The sequence below is a fragment of the Gasterosteus aculeatus genome, chromosome X, assembly GCF_964276395.1.
Source record: "Gasterosteus aculeatus chromosome X, fGasAcu3.hap1.1, whole genome shotgun sequence".
In the NCBI taxonomy this organism is placed as follows: Eukaryota; Metazoa; Chordata; class Actinopteri; order Perciformes; family Gasterosteidae; genus Gasterosteus; species Gasterosteus aculeatus.
Window position 1 is genome coordinate 14,209,470 of NC_135698.1, and position 15,769 is coordinate 14,225,238.

Genomic DNA, 15,769 nt, shown 5'->3' on the forward strand with positions numbered 1-15,769 from the left:
TCATCATGACATGCTCGTTCTACCCGCAGACAACGATTGAGAAAACATTGGATAAAACAGGTGGAAGAAGGCCCTTACTGGTGCAACTACACACACATGAAGTGAGACCCGTCAGGGAGTTGAGGGGGTGTGTTAGATGGCTGTGGAAGGGGTGAGGAAGAGGACGACAGGCGGTTCACTGCAATGAAAGAGCGAGATGTCCAACATACGCAGGCAAACACAAAATAAGTAAAAATCATATCCGTAGATCAACAGCCAAAACAACACAGAACATAATGACAGGAACCAATGAGCCTAATGAACAAACCGCTGGGACTACAGTGAGCATTGACTGAGCACAAAGACAATGGAGCCAATGGAGCCATTTTTAAGAAGAGGCTCACACAAGCTTGTTACATCACATGCCCCTGGATCCCTCTTCTCTCTGGGGGCGTACCTGCTACCAGCTTGCTGCGTTTGGAGGCCTCTGCCGCCAGCTCGTAGGAGATATTAATCATCTTCTCTTTCTCCTGTACGGTGACCTCCACTTCAGTCTCCTCCTCGGGGCTGAGCGCCATACTAGGCAGCGCATTCTGCATGCTGGGAGAACAAACACACACACGACAACAGTCTAAGTAATAGACAGTATACAGCTTCATCTGCCAACATAGTTTCAGAATAAACACAATGACCTCGGGACAGAGAAGCAATCTCAAGTCCATCCAAGAGGGCTGACATCTAGAATCAACTGTCACAGCAGCTAAGAGATACAAGCGTGCGCTCTTTTGAACATGCACTGAGTACTGATCTGCATGGGACAAGCATGTCCAAAACTTCTTTAAAGAACTTCATGCACAACCTCTGCTGGGGAAACGTGCCTCCCTGTCCAAAGATCCACACCTAACCTTAACTAAAGGTTACCAGACGATGACTCTCGTACCTGTTTTTGGCAATGAGGGCTTTGATGCGATCAACTTTCCTCTGCTTATCAGCCTCCTGCTCAGGGCTCAGGGCCTCCTCGGGGTCGGACTCCACGTAACGCTCAGGGATCAGCACTTTGTCAGGCACGGACAGCTGGAGACACGAGACACAAAACAAACTTTACACACTTCAAACAAGTGAACGGCCTAACTAATGCTTTACCAAGAAAAGAAACACATGCAGATACAAATGCGATACAAGATGTGAAGATACAAACAGAGCATTAGCACAGAGAGCCTGCTCCACATTTTTTATTTGGGGTGCGTATGAACTAAATGGAGCATCACTGCAGGCTCTGTCCCCGAGCGAGGAACACTTAGTGTGAGACACGCAGAGATCAGCTAGGAATTCTATTGATGGGATCCAGAAAAGGGCATTACTTCTTGTAATCACGACAAGAAGTAACTTCAAATCAAGTGCATTCTTATAGGCAGCCTTTAGAAGGATGTCACAGTGTGAGGAGTGTTTATGGCATCATTCATGCACAGGCCTCGAACGATTCCTGCAAAGATATTTTGCCACTTTGCAGTTTGGTCAATTGATTTAATTGTAATTGATTTCTATGGATGTTCAGCAAGTGCGGAATAGCAGTGATTCCCTTTTTAACCGTAATAAATGTAATGTTACGGTAACATGTTTTGATAATAACACCACGTAAGTGGGGATGGTGGTTTTGAGGATCACATCCGCGGTACTAACTAACTAACTAGCATGCACTTATTTCAGCCCTCTGAGTCTGAAGAGATTGACAGCCGGCCGCTGGGCCTCACTTCTCGGTCCATATTTAAGTGGTCGTCCTGCGAGGCTTCTTTGAGACGGGCGATCTCCTCGGCCGGCGTCTCCTGGTCCCGGACCACCTCCTGCAGCCGGAGCGAGGCCTCCAGCTCATCAATGCAACATATCCCCTCTTCTCTGCGCCTCATTTGGGACTAGAAGAGACACAAAGGGGGGGCGGCGCGCAAAGGAACACAGAGATTACTTCACACGACATGGATTTTACGATTTGATTCTCGGAAGCCAAGTCGGCCGTCACCAGATACCTGTGCGCGATAATGGTTCTCCTTTGTGAACGAGTGACTGCGAGAGGGCGTGTTTTCTTGGCCGGCGCCCCGGACGTGGGCGCCCTTCTTCTTCTCCCGGAGGGCACCCTGCTGGTGGCGGCGGATCCTGTCCAGCTGCTCCTCCACACTCATCCGGGGCCGCCCGCTCTCCGCGGCACACAGCTGCTGCTCCAATGCGCTGCGAGGACGCTCCTGGTAGCCAGAGGGGACGCCGGCAGCCGCGGAGAAAGAAAGGGACGCAGAAACACAAATACGTAGGAGTTAATACTGCTGTCCCGTGCCAGGAGGACACACGTCGCCACTGTGGAGTTTTACTGGGCAGAGTTTGGGTGTCTAGCGGAGTGTGGTTGGGTCAGAGCTCATAATGAGGCCGCATTAAAAGAGTTCACTAGCTATTGTTAGAAACAGAGTAGACTAACCTCATCGTCTCAGGAAATGTCACACGTACTGGGGAAAAAACAACTTTTTTCCAACCGCTTTCAACAAAGTAGTGAGAATTGGCATGAAAAACCACAATAAGGACTGAGACGGCTCTTTAATGTAAAGGCTCCTGGAACCCAAACCTGAAGTGGCTGCTGTGTGTACACTCACACACACTTGCACTCAGAGAGGGCTGTGGGCCCATTAATGCCTGAGCAGGACAAGCTGAGGAGGTGAAGCGAACTAAGGGGTTTCAGGTTTATGCAATGCCGTAAGGGCTCGGATCTGGGTTCAGCCCAGAGCCCGAGGACGCAGCTTCCGCTGTCCAGATTGCAGAAGAGGCTTGTGTGCAAAAGCCCCCAGCTGAACTCCAAAAAGGCCCTTTACACTCTTTTACAGCTCGAGGCTGTGTGGCCCACAGGGAAGACGGCATTGTGCTCAGCTGACATTTCTTAAAGTTCAACTAGGTTCATTTATACTACTTGTCCATCAGTGTTTCCAAACAGAAACAGAGACTCCCCACCGTGTGGTGCACTAATGACACGGTCAGTATATTTCAGTTGATAGGTTTAGAGGCTGGAAACTGTCTAAACCAAGTCTGGCGTCTATTTTGTGACTGGCTGGTTTTAGGAGCATGAGTCACACCCTGGTCACGTGATGACTGCCACATGTTAACTTCCGACCAGCAGATTAATAACCACAACAGCAAATTATGTGGGAAGAACATGCAACAATGGAGTAGCAGACCACCCAGAAGTATTAGGAATATAGGTTTTAACGCTTACACATGCATAGAACAATTAACAGTTACCATTAGATTCCCCGCCTTGGGATCTGGCCTCTTGCTCTTCCTTAAAGTAACATATGAAGCGATTGAAGAGGAGTCCGTCACTGGAGATCTGGTCCTGGGTGGCACAATGCCCACTGGGTAGGACCCTATTTGGTAAAAAACACAAACGGTCAGTAAGCCACCTGTTCAATGACGACAAATTAGTTTAATTACAATAATTTCTTTTAGTTTCCCGGATGAAATCCTTCATTTATTGGTGAGACCTTGAATGTGAAATCCTGCATCAGCCACACTCCACCGACAGTATTTCCTGCAGCCTTTGATGCATCAGAAAGCTGCTACTATCGATTGTGTGGCAGTGTGAAACAAGTGAAGCGCTACAGCGCAACCCTTCCACTTCAGAACCCTCGGCATTCCGCTGCGTAAGCGGTTTCAACTGCGGTCAATTTGCTCTTTTCTAAACCACCTCTTCACGAAGGATGTATTGTGACACGAGGTCTGATCAAAGTCGGGTTAATTGGATAACTAACTAATGCGGAGACCCAAGGCTGAGCGCTGTAAATGACATCCAGTACGCCAAATACTGATTGCCATGAGATTTACTTTGTGATATGCTGACCTGGCTTAATGGTTGGAGAGAAGCCTAAACTACTGAACCTCTGTATCAAAGAGATGTCTGCGTAAATACCACAGTAACCGTGACAACAGCCAGTGCTGTAAACCAGTTTATCAGGTCACACGTTCAATAAAGTTGTCGGTGCCAACAAAATGGATAAATTAACAGAAAGCTGCATAGTTATTACAAAAGTGGCACCGTATTACTCAGAGTGATGTACCTTTGTTTCCAGAATGTTCTCTATCAGAAGGGTGTTCAGATCTGTCTTCTCCATTGCTCTCATCCACTTCAGCCACCGTGGTGAGCTCCGGTTCACTCTTATACAGCCGGTAGTCTGGGCCCTGCAGATGAGAAAGAACATTTCAACACACACACACACACACACACACACACACACACACACAAACACACAATCGATTTGTAGTCATGGAGAGTTTAGCTCCAAAGAAAGATGTCGAACCTTTGTTTATTTTCTCTTGCTGAATGGCAAGTCTAGTCTTAAGAGACAGCAGCAAACAAGACATCCCTTTTTTACAAAATGGCTCTTTGACACTCCTTCAAACTAAAATATATACAGCTTGAAGAAAAACTCAAGACACATTTTAAAAGCCAAATAAAAAAGGCTGCATTCAAACATGGCTTAGTTTGCAACAAGGGAACAGCAACAGACAAAAAAGCGTCAATACAAAAAGAAAAAAAGAAAAGTGAGGCTTCATCCAATTAACTGAAAAAAATAATGGAAGTATGGCATCAAGTAAAATAAAGGGAGGAAATCCAAAAAAACATGACATGTCCGTGGAGATGAAGGTGAGAAGCATCACGGCGAGCGATGACGACGTGTGACGACACAGACGAGGGCGGCAGGCTCTGCGTGAGGGCTTACGCTGTGCGAGCCGTTCCTCTTCCTCTCCTCGGGCCTGTGGAGCGTTGAAGGGCGCACACCAGTATGAGGGGGCACAGGGGGCACGCCGGGGGGGTCGGGCTCATAGGAAAGGGGGAGGGGCGGCCGTGGGGGAGCAGAGTCGTCCTCCTGAGGGATTGTACAGTGCACGACAGGACAGAGTGACACATGGCGCCACCACGCACGCTCAGGGCGACCGCCATCTGGCACAAGATGGGCAAAGCGGCTGATTGGCCAGAGAGGGGGGAGAGGGAGCTCCACAAGCTGTTAGAGGGGGGGGGTTTGACACATCCGCTCAGGCAGTACCAGCCTGAGCAGGGCTGGCAGGATGATCACTCGGCTTAAGTCGGACATTGTGTGCGGCTGTGGGGCTTCAACTGCAGAGTACTCACGGGATTGATTCACTTTTTCTGAATTAACAGATCAAATATTTAGTCAGAAAGACCATTTCCTTACGTTGGGTGCCCAAAACCTCCGTTATTCAAAATACGATGGTATTAAAAAAAGAGAAAAGAGAACAACGTATGTGCTCGAAGAAACTTTTTTGCTTCATAAATGACATAATAATAAATGATGTTCACCATTGTTGTTGATTGACTTTCTGTTAATCGATTAAAGGGATTAAATGAGTCATTGTTTCAGTGCGGAATCGGTTGAACCCGTCGGTTAGTGGTGGTGCCTCACCTCGTTTTTATTCTTGCTGAAGTTGGTCATGGGCTCGTGCAAGCTCATACCATCAGCCTCTCGCTGAGCTTTGTGGTTGCTGAGGGCCTCCATCACATCTTGAATCCTCCAAAGTTCTTTTTGGATGCGGACATGCTGCTGGCTGGGAGGCTCCGTCTGGGTGGGCACACATCAAACACACACATCACCAATTATTACCGGAAGACTAACTTGGCACAGCGGAGAAAGTGATGTGTAATTATGTCGTCACTGATGGCAGGTGCGTCTGAGGGTGCAGGGCACTGAAGAGGAGGATGTCCCGGCTCCCTGCTGACCCTCAGACCTCTCCGCTCAGAATGAGCTTTGGCTCCGACTCAAGCTCAACCAGGAGTACCAGTTAGAGCAGTCTCTCTCCGTCGGCACACCTCTCACGCAATGAAAGATGAGATAAGAGACGGCCTTAATTAAGAGCCGCTCCGTCCCCGCTGCAGTCATCAATCAGCGACAGCGTGGCTTTGAAAGCTCCGCTATCTCCCTCCACGCTGCCACTTTTTGTTGCGGTTTTGCGATTTTTGTACCCGTGACCACGGTTAGACCATCATGCCGTGCCGTTTTTCTTTGCGAGAACAAGAAAAGTCTTAAGAGGGATCATACCTGAGGGCTTCCCAGTGCTTCCAGCTGTTCCAGCAGGTCGTTCTTAGCCAGAGCCACGTCTCCTTCCAGCTTCTCGTACTCCCTCCAGGACAGCTCCAACTCCTGGTTGGACATAGGGTACACTTTGTGAATGACAAAAAGGGGAAATAAAGCAGCCAAAAAACTCCAATAATCACTGACTAAAGACAGCGCTGGTGTTGCCGAGAGCAGCGTGTGACTCACAGCAGCGATTCTGGAGCGCTCTCTGCAGGTGCTGAGCAGGCCGCTCTGCAGCAAGTCTCTCTGCTGGATAACACTCTGCATGGCAGCAGGGCTTTCAGAGCCCATCTCGATCTCCTGGCTGGCTGAAAGCAGCGCCGTCTCCAGGGTGTGCTGAGGGAACGCGCCACATTACAATCAGCCAGATTTAGACATGATGGATGGTTTAAGCCGCTCGCTTTTCTGGCCCGCGGCCACAATTCTTAAGCGCCCTTACTTCTTGCATTGTTTAAATAAAGGAACAAAATAATTTTAAAAATCCTTATTTTCTTCTGTTGGTAAAACTGTGTATTCCTTTTGTTTTTGAGTAATTGCAGTTTATAAAAATATTTAAAAAAACAATAATGGCAAATGCAAATGTAATCCTATTTTCAGAGAGAAAAATAAAAATGAGCAAAACTCAAATTGGAAGCCGCAGCTATAGTTTGGTATGCCTAATTACTTCATTAATAAATGAATGATGAATCCTTCCATTTACGGTTTGCAAAATCAATTTGAGTATATTATCGCCATTTTGTGTTTTTTTATGAGCAGGGAGGTAACTTCAAATAGCCCAGATTATGCTGCATTTCACAAATCCAAAATGCAAATCCTTGCAGGCTGGTGACAGCAGCTGGGCTATAAATACATATAACAAATATAATGAGTTGTAGTTTTTTTTGGTCTTTCTTGATGTGGTCCATATAAACTTTTTTCCCATAATCTAAACAGAGTCTGGAGTGTGTAATCTTTTGTGCGTGTCACACAGAGAATGTAATGTGACAGATGTGCAGCGCGTAGTCACCTTCTCTCGGTACAGCTGCTTAAGTTTGTCCTCCTGAGTCCTCACCACTTTGTCCTGCTCGCACAACCGGCTCAGTTTGGTCTGAGGAGACAACAAGAGAGACTCGTGAGGCGGCCAGCACGACGTCGCAGAACGGAGCGTCGCGACCGCACTTACATCGATGTCGACTTCTTCCGCCGCGCGTGCGTAGGCCAGATCCCTGTAGTCTTCTGGACCCAGCTGTGAGGACAGACAAGACATTAGAGGGGAGACACCCAACCTGCACATACACAGTAGAATCTGGAGATCAAATGCAGTGTCTCGAGGAGGCTCTCTCACCGAGCTGCTGGACTTTGCCCTTGAGTGGGAACTCGCATTAGTTACTGAATTGGACAATCTGAGTTTGCAGAAGCGAGGGAGGGAGAGCGGCTGCTCTAAACACGGCCTCCTCTCGGATGATTACCCACGGTTGTTTGTCTCCATCAGCACACCGCAGTGGTTTCATTGGAAATGCGAGGGGAAGGCATGTACAATAACGGTGCTTACTAAACTGTAGAGTCAGCGCATGAGCTGCAATGCCCCGACCGCCTTTTTCTCCTGCTGATTCTCAGTAACTATTAGTCAAAAGATTCTGCCCGGTATCTGTAGTCAAATTAGTGTGTGTGTGTGTGTGTGTGTGTGTGTGTGTGTGTGTGTGTGTGTGTGTGTGTCCGTGCGTTTCCAGAATAATGACTTTACCTCTAATATTCTCAGGCCTTTTGAACTAACTTACTTCTCCTCTTGATGAAAAAAAAAAGGAAATAGTTTAAACTGCATTGGATCCCATGTTTCCAGAAAATCCATTCTTCAGAGCTTCATCATTCATCCCCTCTTCTGAATCTGAATCAATAAATGTGCTGCACATCAATATTAGGACAGTGAGACATTTCTGTGTTGTTCTGAATCGATTCGCTCATTGGATAATAACGACTAGGCTGCAAACAGGGCAAACTGCCAACTTTCTGCTTTCTGTCACCTTCTTATTGGGCACTAGCCCAACTAGCCAGTTAACCGGCTGGATCTTCCCCCGCTCTTTTTTGTATTCTGGTATTTTTGGTTCACGGCTGCTCTCAATATTTAATTTCTTTGCACTTAACAAAAATAACTAAATCTACTTGCACTTCAACTTCATAGATAATATTTCTAATTTCAAATCCAACTTTTTGGTCTATGGAGCTAAAAACAACGAGGGAAATGACTCACCGTCCAAACGTCTCGGTGTCAACGCTCCACACTCACACACATTATTCTCCACACCTTTTCCTCGGCTGCACCACACAGTACAGTTAAAGCAGGTGGGACCTGAGGTCCACATGGCATTCCACACAGAAACATGCAGACTCTCCCACAGCAAGAGGGAAGGCGGGAGGGGGGGGGGGGGGGGGGGGCGCTTCACTGTGGTGTGGATTTCGAGTGACATGAGCACGAGGAGGGAGACACAATTCTGGCAGCTGAACAGGTGGGAATGCAGCTGTTGGGTGTGATGGGGGTGGCGGGCTGCACTTTTACACCGCGGGGGGCAGGCGGACACAAAAGTGGCAAAGTGTTGTCATAGCCATCGTCACACATACACAAGTCGGCCCCCTTTCCCGTTTCCACCAGCAGAATCCTCGGAAGTAATGCAGACAGGTCAAAAGGTAGAGAACGTTTGGCTAGAAAATCTGTCTTTAACATCGTCATCACCTCCCACTGACTACAGGTGAACCGCATTGCACAGCGGATCATGTGGACCCAAACAGAAGTTAGGAGAGCAGCCCTCGTAGACTCCGAATGAACTGTAAACAGAGTAGAACTTAATTTTCTTAATTGACTTTACTGCCCTAAACCATGCCATTAAAAACAACCACCATCAGTTCCCCTCTTCACAGTAAGATATAGTATTTGGTAAGGAACTGGACTTGGAGCCGGACTCACTACTCTAATGGGAGAAAAGCATTGTGCGATGGCTCATTGAAGATCCCACCCTGACTAACCTTCAGTGGTTAGGCCCCGAGACAAAACACGAGGAGTAAAGACGAGGCCTTGCAAGCTAAAGGATCAGGCTTTGATTCGGATTCAGGACGGTCACACAGCTCGCTGCGTCAGTTCAGACACACACTTTCACAGAGACTTTGCGAGGGATCATCCTACTCTTTTACAAGTCATGCCCATGTTGGAATGACTTCTCATAACATGAGAACAGTCAAAAGCGATGGATGAGGAGGTGCTGGATACAGACAGTACAGGGAGACCAGTCTCAAGATGCCATGAGGACTTGGACACCGAAGGAGGAGCATTGCACAACAGACCAAAATAACAACAGCGACTGGTGAGGCGGAGCAAAGCCTTCGGCTGGCCTTACTTGGTGGTAAAGTTGAGGCCTCGGGGCAGAGTTCTCAATCAAAGTGTGAGTCATGACGATTAAAGGGTCACTTTCCTTCATCTAGTCCGGTGTGTGGAGAGGAGCGATATAGCAAGTGTCAGTTTACAGCAGTGACAACACGGACAACGTTGGTACATCTCTCTTGCTCTCCCTCTCATTGTGATGCAAAGCTTAGAAATGCTCACGTGGCAGTAAATGGAACATATTTTCAGACTGAGGAGCTAAATTACACAATCCTTGATGGGTACACAAATCCGAGGTAAGCACATTTCACTATAACATTACGGTCAATTAGCAGCAATGTGGCATTGTGCCTCTGTGCACCCCACACACGTTCGTAATCGCACAGTCAGTTAAATAACAGCAGATAAGTTTCCTTGCAGGTACCTCTGTGCTGTATAAGGAATATTTCTTTAAACTATACAGAATAGAGTGATGTCCAGATATTCATTAGTATAGCGGACTAATGAATGAATGTCTACGAAACTCAAATCGCAAACTAGGTAGTAGACTATTAAATAACATTAGTTACATATGCATCAAACAGGGAATCAAAAGCTTTTTCAGCAGACTGTGCTGGTTAATACATCCATAGCAAAGCATTACATTGTGAATTCAGTTCATGACGGGAGACAGGGCCATGCAGTCATGCATTACCCCACCTGATTGTCCAAAAACATGAGGTTCCTTTGGAGGTGATGGGAGAGAATGTCGTTCTAACGTCAGCAGCAAAGAGTAGAGGAAATAAAATGCAACAAGAGTGAGACAAAAGAGGAGGAAGCCAGTCGTTCTCTGATGCTCTCATTCGCTCGCCCACACAAGTGTGTCATGTTCAGTGTGCCCAAATAGGAACGGACAGAAAAGGCAGGACAAGTCAAGGTGAAGAAATCAGGTAGCAGGTGTTCACTATAAACAGAGTGAGTGCACTGTGGGTGAAAACCGTGAGCCAAGGGTGAAATAATACTTGACATCCCTTAAACTGAAAGTGAGTATCTTGATAATTGACCTCCTGAAAACAAGATGATAAACCTAAACCCCACAATCCTCCTCGGGTTTCATTGACCCACATTTACTTGGGAGAATTGAATGCAAAAATCCTGCTTTGACATTTACAAATTCTGTAGCCGGTCCCTCTTTAGGAGAGTTTCATCTGTATGGACTATTAAAATAATTGAAATCTACTGCTTGCTCAATTTGAAAAGGATCAAATGTGATGATCTGACCGGATTAGTTGAACTCTGCGTGGGAGATTAGCTTATTCGACATTTACGTTTCCTCAAAGATCTAGGAGTAGCCGATGCCGAGCTACGGCGAAGAGATAACTTCAAGCCAAAGAAAAGCCTGTCATGGAGAAAGTGCCTACTGCAGCACTTTTTATCCTTAAATCAGCCAGGTGTAAAGAACCCGAAAGAAACTTCCCTCTGGATCGTGATGGATAATGGAAGTGGTTAAAGATGGCGCACGCACACCACACGCTAACACACAAGCCTGCAGGAGCGTCTCTGGGGGCCTGACCTTTGGGTTGTCTCCGTCCATGTTTAGTTGCATAAGCTGTGCTACGGTGCGCTCCCGGACACTGTTTAGCTCTGCCTGCTGCCGCCGCAGCTTTATGAGCAGCAGAGTCAGTTCCTCAGGCTGCGAGGGAAGGAGGGAGGACGGGAAATATACAGCCACAATAAAAACACGGGCACACCGCAAAGGGAGTGGGGAGAGGAGAGGAGAGAACACACCAGGACAGGAGATTTAGACACATCACGCTCCAAATAGGTGAATAGTTGTTACATCTGCTTTTTCATGCAGGGCCGTGAGGTTATCCGAGGTGCATTCGCTGTCAGCAGCATGCAAATTCAACACTGTTCAGATCAAGACAGAAGGGCCGTTTAGCATTTATTACAGAATCCGGTTCACACTTTCGCAGCTCCGCGAGCAGAGCCGTACACCGCGCTGACATACATTCCTGATCTAGCTTAGAAAGCAGAGAGTGACGGGGCTTTTAAGTCTCAACCGATGTGAAGCGAATCAAAAAGAGCTCCTAAAGCGAGCGCACCCTAAATCAGACCACTTGGAACATGCAGAGTTCTGCCTACATCTGTCTCCTGAGACTGTCAAAATGTCCTCTTGGAAGGGCATAAAGGACAGAAAGAAGGAGAGGGAAAGTAGGTAGAGTTATACAAATAGACTGGTCATTCAAAGAAAGTCCAATTAAACTCAAGGAATAACTGGGCTCTGCGCACTGGTTACTGGGCGGTGTACTGCAGAACTTCAGCGAGAGGACACAGAAGGGGACAACGTGGATATGGACGTACTGTTTTGCCGTGGAGCGACTGGGCGCTGATGGTCTGAACTGGGATCCCTGCAGGCATCGACCTCCTATCCGGTGGGTAGGCGTACTGCAGGACACGACCGATTTCAAACAAAACCACATTTCAAAAGGGATTCATAGATGATCGGCTCGGCCATACTTCGTGCCGTTTAGCCATTTATACACTTTCACATTCAAAATATTGAGATCCTGTCAAACAAATACGTTGATTGGGGACATTTTGTCTAAGCTCCTTTAAAATGATTTCTTGAAGATCAATCTGCACAACTAGACCCCCCCAGAACCAAGTGATGAAAACACTTTTGCTCCTCCGCTGACCTTGTTGTGCTGCGGCCTGAGCCGCCTGTCGATGCTGGCGTCCCCTCTGTAGACGGGAGAGGACACCTCAGAGCGGGCGCCGCTGACGTAGGAGCGCATGGGGGAGTAGCCGCCGTACATGGACAGCGAGCCGTGGGAGGGCGACGGGGGGATGGAGTGGCTCGGCGCGGCGTGTTCCGACAGGTTGATCATGGTTTTGGGACTGGCCATGTCTCTGTAGAGGCCCGGCGGCGGCGGCCTGGTGTAGGCCTGCCGCTGCTGCCACTCAAACAGCTGCCACATGGTGTCGTCGCGCATGGAGCGCCGGTTGTCCACCGGCGAGGGACCCAGCGCCTGCTCGTACAACGAGGGCGACATGCTGCAGAGGCTGTCCCTCTGCGCCATGCTATTCCTGGGCATGCTGCTGTAGCCGTCGCCGTAGTGAGGCATGTAGGGCACCCGGTGGCTCGGCATGTTTCTAGGCAGCGTCTGATAGGACGTGATGCTGGAAGGGGGGGTTTGGAGGGGGAGAGTAAAAGAGTTTAGCACCAATTTTACAAATGATGAATATCAACACAGATGGCAAAGATACTTCTTTTCATGTAGTGTCTAAATATTTTTAGTTATCAGCCATCAAAGGAGGTACAAAAATTGACGAGTCTTGTACGACTACTTGCCATTTCATCCATTTTCCCTAAATGGGATTTTGTTTTAGGAATAATGGGCTCCATGTGGCAGGTTGAAGCTAGAGAAGAGGTTTGTCTGTAATAGCTGTAAAGGTTGGTCGTATTATGAAGCAGCAAGTTAGTGAAAGGCTTCGCATGGCCTTTTAAAATCTTTGCTTTGAAAAGCTCTGCTTCCACAGGCTCATCCGTGTGTAAAACGAAAAGGCTCGAGAGTATTATTCTGAGAACCCGCAGTAGTGAAAAAACAAAGTCTGAATAGAAGAGAATATGGAGAGGGAGTTTACACTCATCACAGAGCCCCACTGCCGGGAAAAAAGAATTCATATTTATAAATAAAAAAATACATTTCTTTCAGTAAATGGAGGCAAAGAAGCAAAGGCTGTGTCAGACGTGAGCGTAAGCCAGGTGACTATAAGCAGACGGAGGGACAGACACACCGACAGACGGGCAGACAGAGCGAGAGAGGAAGATTAATCCCAACCAATTAAAAATGGGACTGTCACAGCAGGCCGGTGGCAGGCAGCAGCTCTGGCTATTGTTCATCCCCAGTTCTACTTACTAGTGCACTTAACAGTGTAATATCAAAGTGTTTAAGTCACGGTGAATCCTTTGGCTGTGAACACGACAGCTTTTGATAGAAATAGCACTAAGAAGCTTTGGGAAGCCGTAGTCTGCGTTCATACATGCAAGCGGGCCTTCGGCTGCTTAAGGAGAATTCCTCCTGTCTCAAGATGAGGTTGAATCAGCATTTCGACACACATTTAGCTTTGAGTTGTTGAGGTTTCGACTCTTGTGAAATCAACTAGTTTTCTCCTCTTGCCGCACAAATAGCTTGAGGTTACACAACGCAAAACTGTAAACGTTTCGGGTTTTTTAAGCCCACAATAGAGGAAATAATCAAGCCAACCTCCTGGTGTCATCGTCCTGGTTACGGCCCCTCTGGGTGCGGACCCAGTGCTCTAGTTGCTGCATGGAGCTGGTCCTGCTCAGCGCGCGGTCCGGCTCGGGAGTGGGACTTCGGCGAGGAGGGACCGCAGTCATGTCCTGCGCGGCGTGCTCCCCCGATCCGTTGACCTGGGGGCCACGGTGCGACCCGTCCACCTCGGTCGGAGGCTGCGGCGAGGCGACGCTGGCCTTGACGGCTGCCGCCTGCGCCGGCTGCAGCTTGACGCTGTTGATCTTGGTGAGTGGGCGGCCGCGCTCCGCCCCGTCCTGCTGGAAGCCGTAGCGCTCGGCGTCCCGCTGCTTTCGCTCATCGTCCGCTGCGGCGGGGGAGGCTTCTGGGGCGCGCTCGCGGTCCACCTCACGGTTCAGTTGATTGTTGTGGATTTCGGGCTGCGTGAGCGGAGGTCGGTGGTCGGCCACGTGATTGATCTCTTGCGGCCCGCACTGCTCCACCTTTAGCCTGTCCAACCTGATAAAGACGGAGAGGAGGCCTTATGAAACCATCTGTGTGAGCTGAAGGCAATCAAGGCCCATAAGATTGACAAGTAGAATAGATTCAATGGGACGCTCCATCTGGAGAACAGATCACCAGTAAAAGGTGATTGAGGATCAAATATACTGCGGACCTAATCCATTGCCTTTGTGAACCCTGCTAGTGCTCGAGAGACAAAAAGAAAGTGCAAAGAAAATGGGCGGAGCTGTAGAATGTTTCTTCCAGCTGCCAGAGGAGACCAGGCGTGTTAAAGGAAATCGGATACCTCCAATAAAGCGTTGGCTCTTCTGGGGCACGTCACGAAGGTGCTGCCCAGACTCCGGTAATCCATTCGCAGCTCCCCTCTAGAAGACCTAAACACAGCTCTGAGGTCTCCAGAGGTAACTGACACCACTACTCCTTGGCCTCAGACAGACTCAAGGTCACAGCTTCAAAGTTTGGCAAATTCCCCTTAGCAGTACGGCTCGCTGGGTAAGCAGTAGGAGGGGAGTAGGAAAGTCTTTCCCTCAAGTTTTCAATTGTATCCTTTTAAATAGCAGCACCAGTCACGTAATGTCTTCTGCAGCCATCTGCGGCTCAGGCAGACCACTAGAGCACACATTTGTTCCAAAGAAAGCTGGGAGTGCATTTACTCATGCTTTATAAGACATTCTGAAGAGACTGTGGGAACGCTTAAAGGGAAAGTTTGGCTACCATATCTTGTTCTTTTATACAACCAATATGAAGACATGACAATACCGTGCATAGAAGACAATAAAACACGAGATACTTTGCCTTCTGAATAGCTTTTAGTCTGGATAGGCTTTGCCATGCTGTTTATAGAACATTATAAAATAATAACAGCGCCACACTGTCCCTTTGCTATCCAGTGAATTTCAGGCACTACTGCTTCATGTAATTATAAAGCACTTCACCACTACGCCTCCGCTCACCCATGTAAGAGGGAGCATTAGACAGGCGGGCAGCCAAGTGACAGACATTTAACAAAGTTGAACAAAAATAAGAAGGAAAAAACCCTCTCCCGATGAGTCACTGATTCTCATCAGCCCGCGCAGCTGTGCGTGCATACATACATCTCAGGGACTACATGCCCACTGCATCCGTGTGTAATGAAACCGCCTTGTAATAAATAAGGTTGTTGACAGGTGGTGAACCGTTGCCTAAGCGCTTGATTACAGAACAAATGCTTAAAAAGAAAAATCTGGATTCATAATCAAACCAAGGAGCCAAATCATTCTGTTTAAAAACAACTGCTCTCATCTTCAAATGTCTTTTCCACCAGTCAATGGCAAAACAACCCACTTGTAATCTCCCAACTTCAAATGAAATGCAGGCTCTGTCTGTAGTAGTGATTCTTTAACAAACCTCTTGACCGGCTCGGAATGCACAAGCGCAGCATCGGTCATTACTTTCATCCAAGCCTCCATCTCTTTGGCCGTGTCCGAGCAAAAATAGTACGTCCGCATGTTGGGATGCGTTGCCTGTTTGGACAATGGACAGGAAAAAGGGACACACACAGAAAATTACCTGAAAGAGAG

The 15,769-nt window shown here is 47.9% G+C and overlaps 1 protein-coding gene across 29 annotated transcripts in view; it reads right to left on the reverse strand.

Moving 5' to 3' along the window:
- LOC120808943 (pleckstrin homology domain-containing family A member 5) overlaps positions 1-15,769 on the reverse strand; it is a 56,305-nt gene that overhangs the window by 1,611 nt on the left and 38,925 nt on the right. For 5 of the 29 annotated variants that reach the window (XM_078082858.1, XM_078082857.1, XM_078082883.1 and 2 more), the window contains 20 exons: positions 15,597-15,712; positions 13,701-14,207; positions 12,129-12,612; positions 11,794-11,877; positions 11,003-11,122; positions 10,150-10,203; positions 9,467-9,547; positions 7,264-7,326; positions 7,108-7,188; positions 6,288-6,437; positions 6,066-6,167; positions 5,433-5,588; positions 4,731-4,877; positions 4,068-4,188; positions 3,253-3,377; positions 2,001-2,213; positions 1,731-1,889; positions 920-1,053; positions 437-579; positions 79-178 (listed from right to left, as the gene is read on the reverse strand). In XM_078082858.1, coding sequence (XP_077938984.1) covers positions 87-178; positions 437-579; positions 920-1,053; positions 1,731-1,889; positions 2,001-2,213; positions 3,253-3,377; positions 4,068-4,188; positions 4,731-4,877; positions 5,433-5,588; positions 6,066-6,167; positions 6,288-6,437; positions 7,108-7,188; positions 7,264-7,326; positions 9,467-9,547; positions 10,150-10,203; positions 11,003-11,122; positions 11,794-11,877; positions 12,129-12,612; positions 13,701-14,207; positions 15,597-15,712 — 3,132 coding nt within the window. In that variant the 3' untranslated portion in view covers positions 79-86. Of the gene's footprint in view, positions 1-78; positions 179-436; positions 580-919; positions 1,054-1,730; positions 1,890-2,000; positions 2,214-3,252; positions 3,378-4,067; positions 4,189-4,730; positions 4,878-5,432; positions 5,589-6,065; positions 6,168-6,287; positions 6,438-7,107; positions 7,189-7,263; positions 7,327-9,466; positions 9,548-10,149; positions 10,204-11,002; positions 11,123-11,793; positions 11,878-12,128; positions 12,613-13,700; positions 14,208-15,596; positions 15,759-15,769 lie in introns of all 29 variants that reach the window. The other 24 variants (XM_078082860.1, XM_078082861.1, XM_078082862.1 and 21 more) reach the window with 16 other exon arrangements.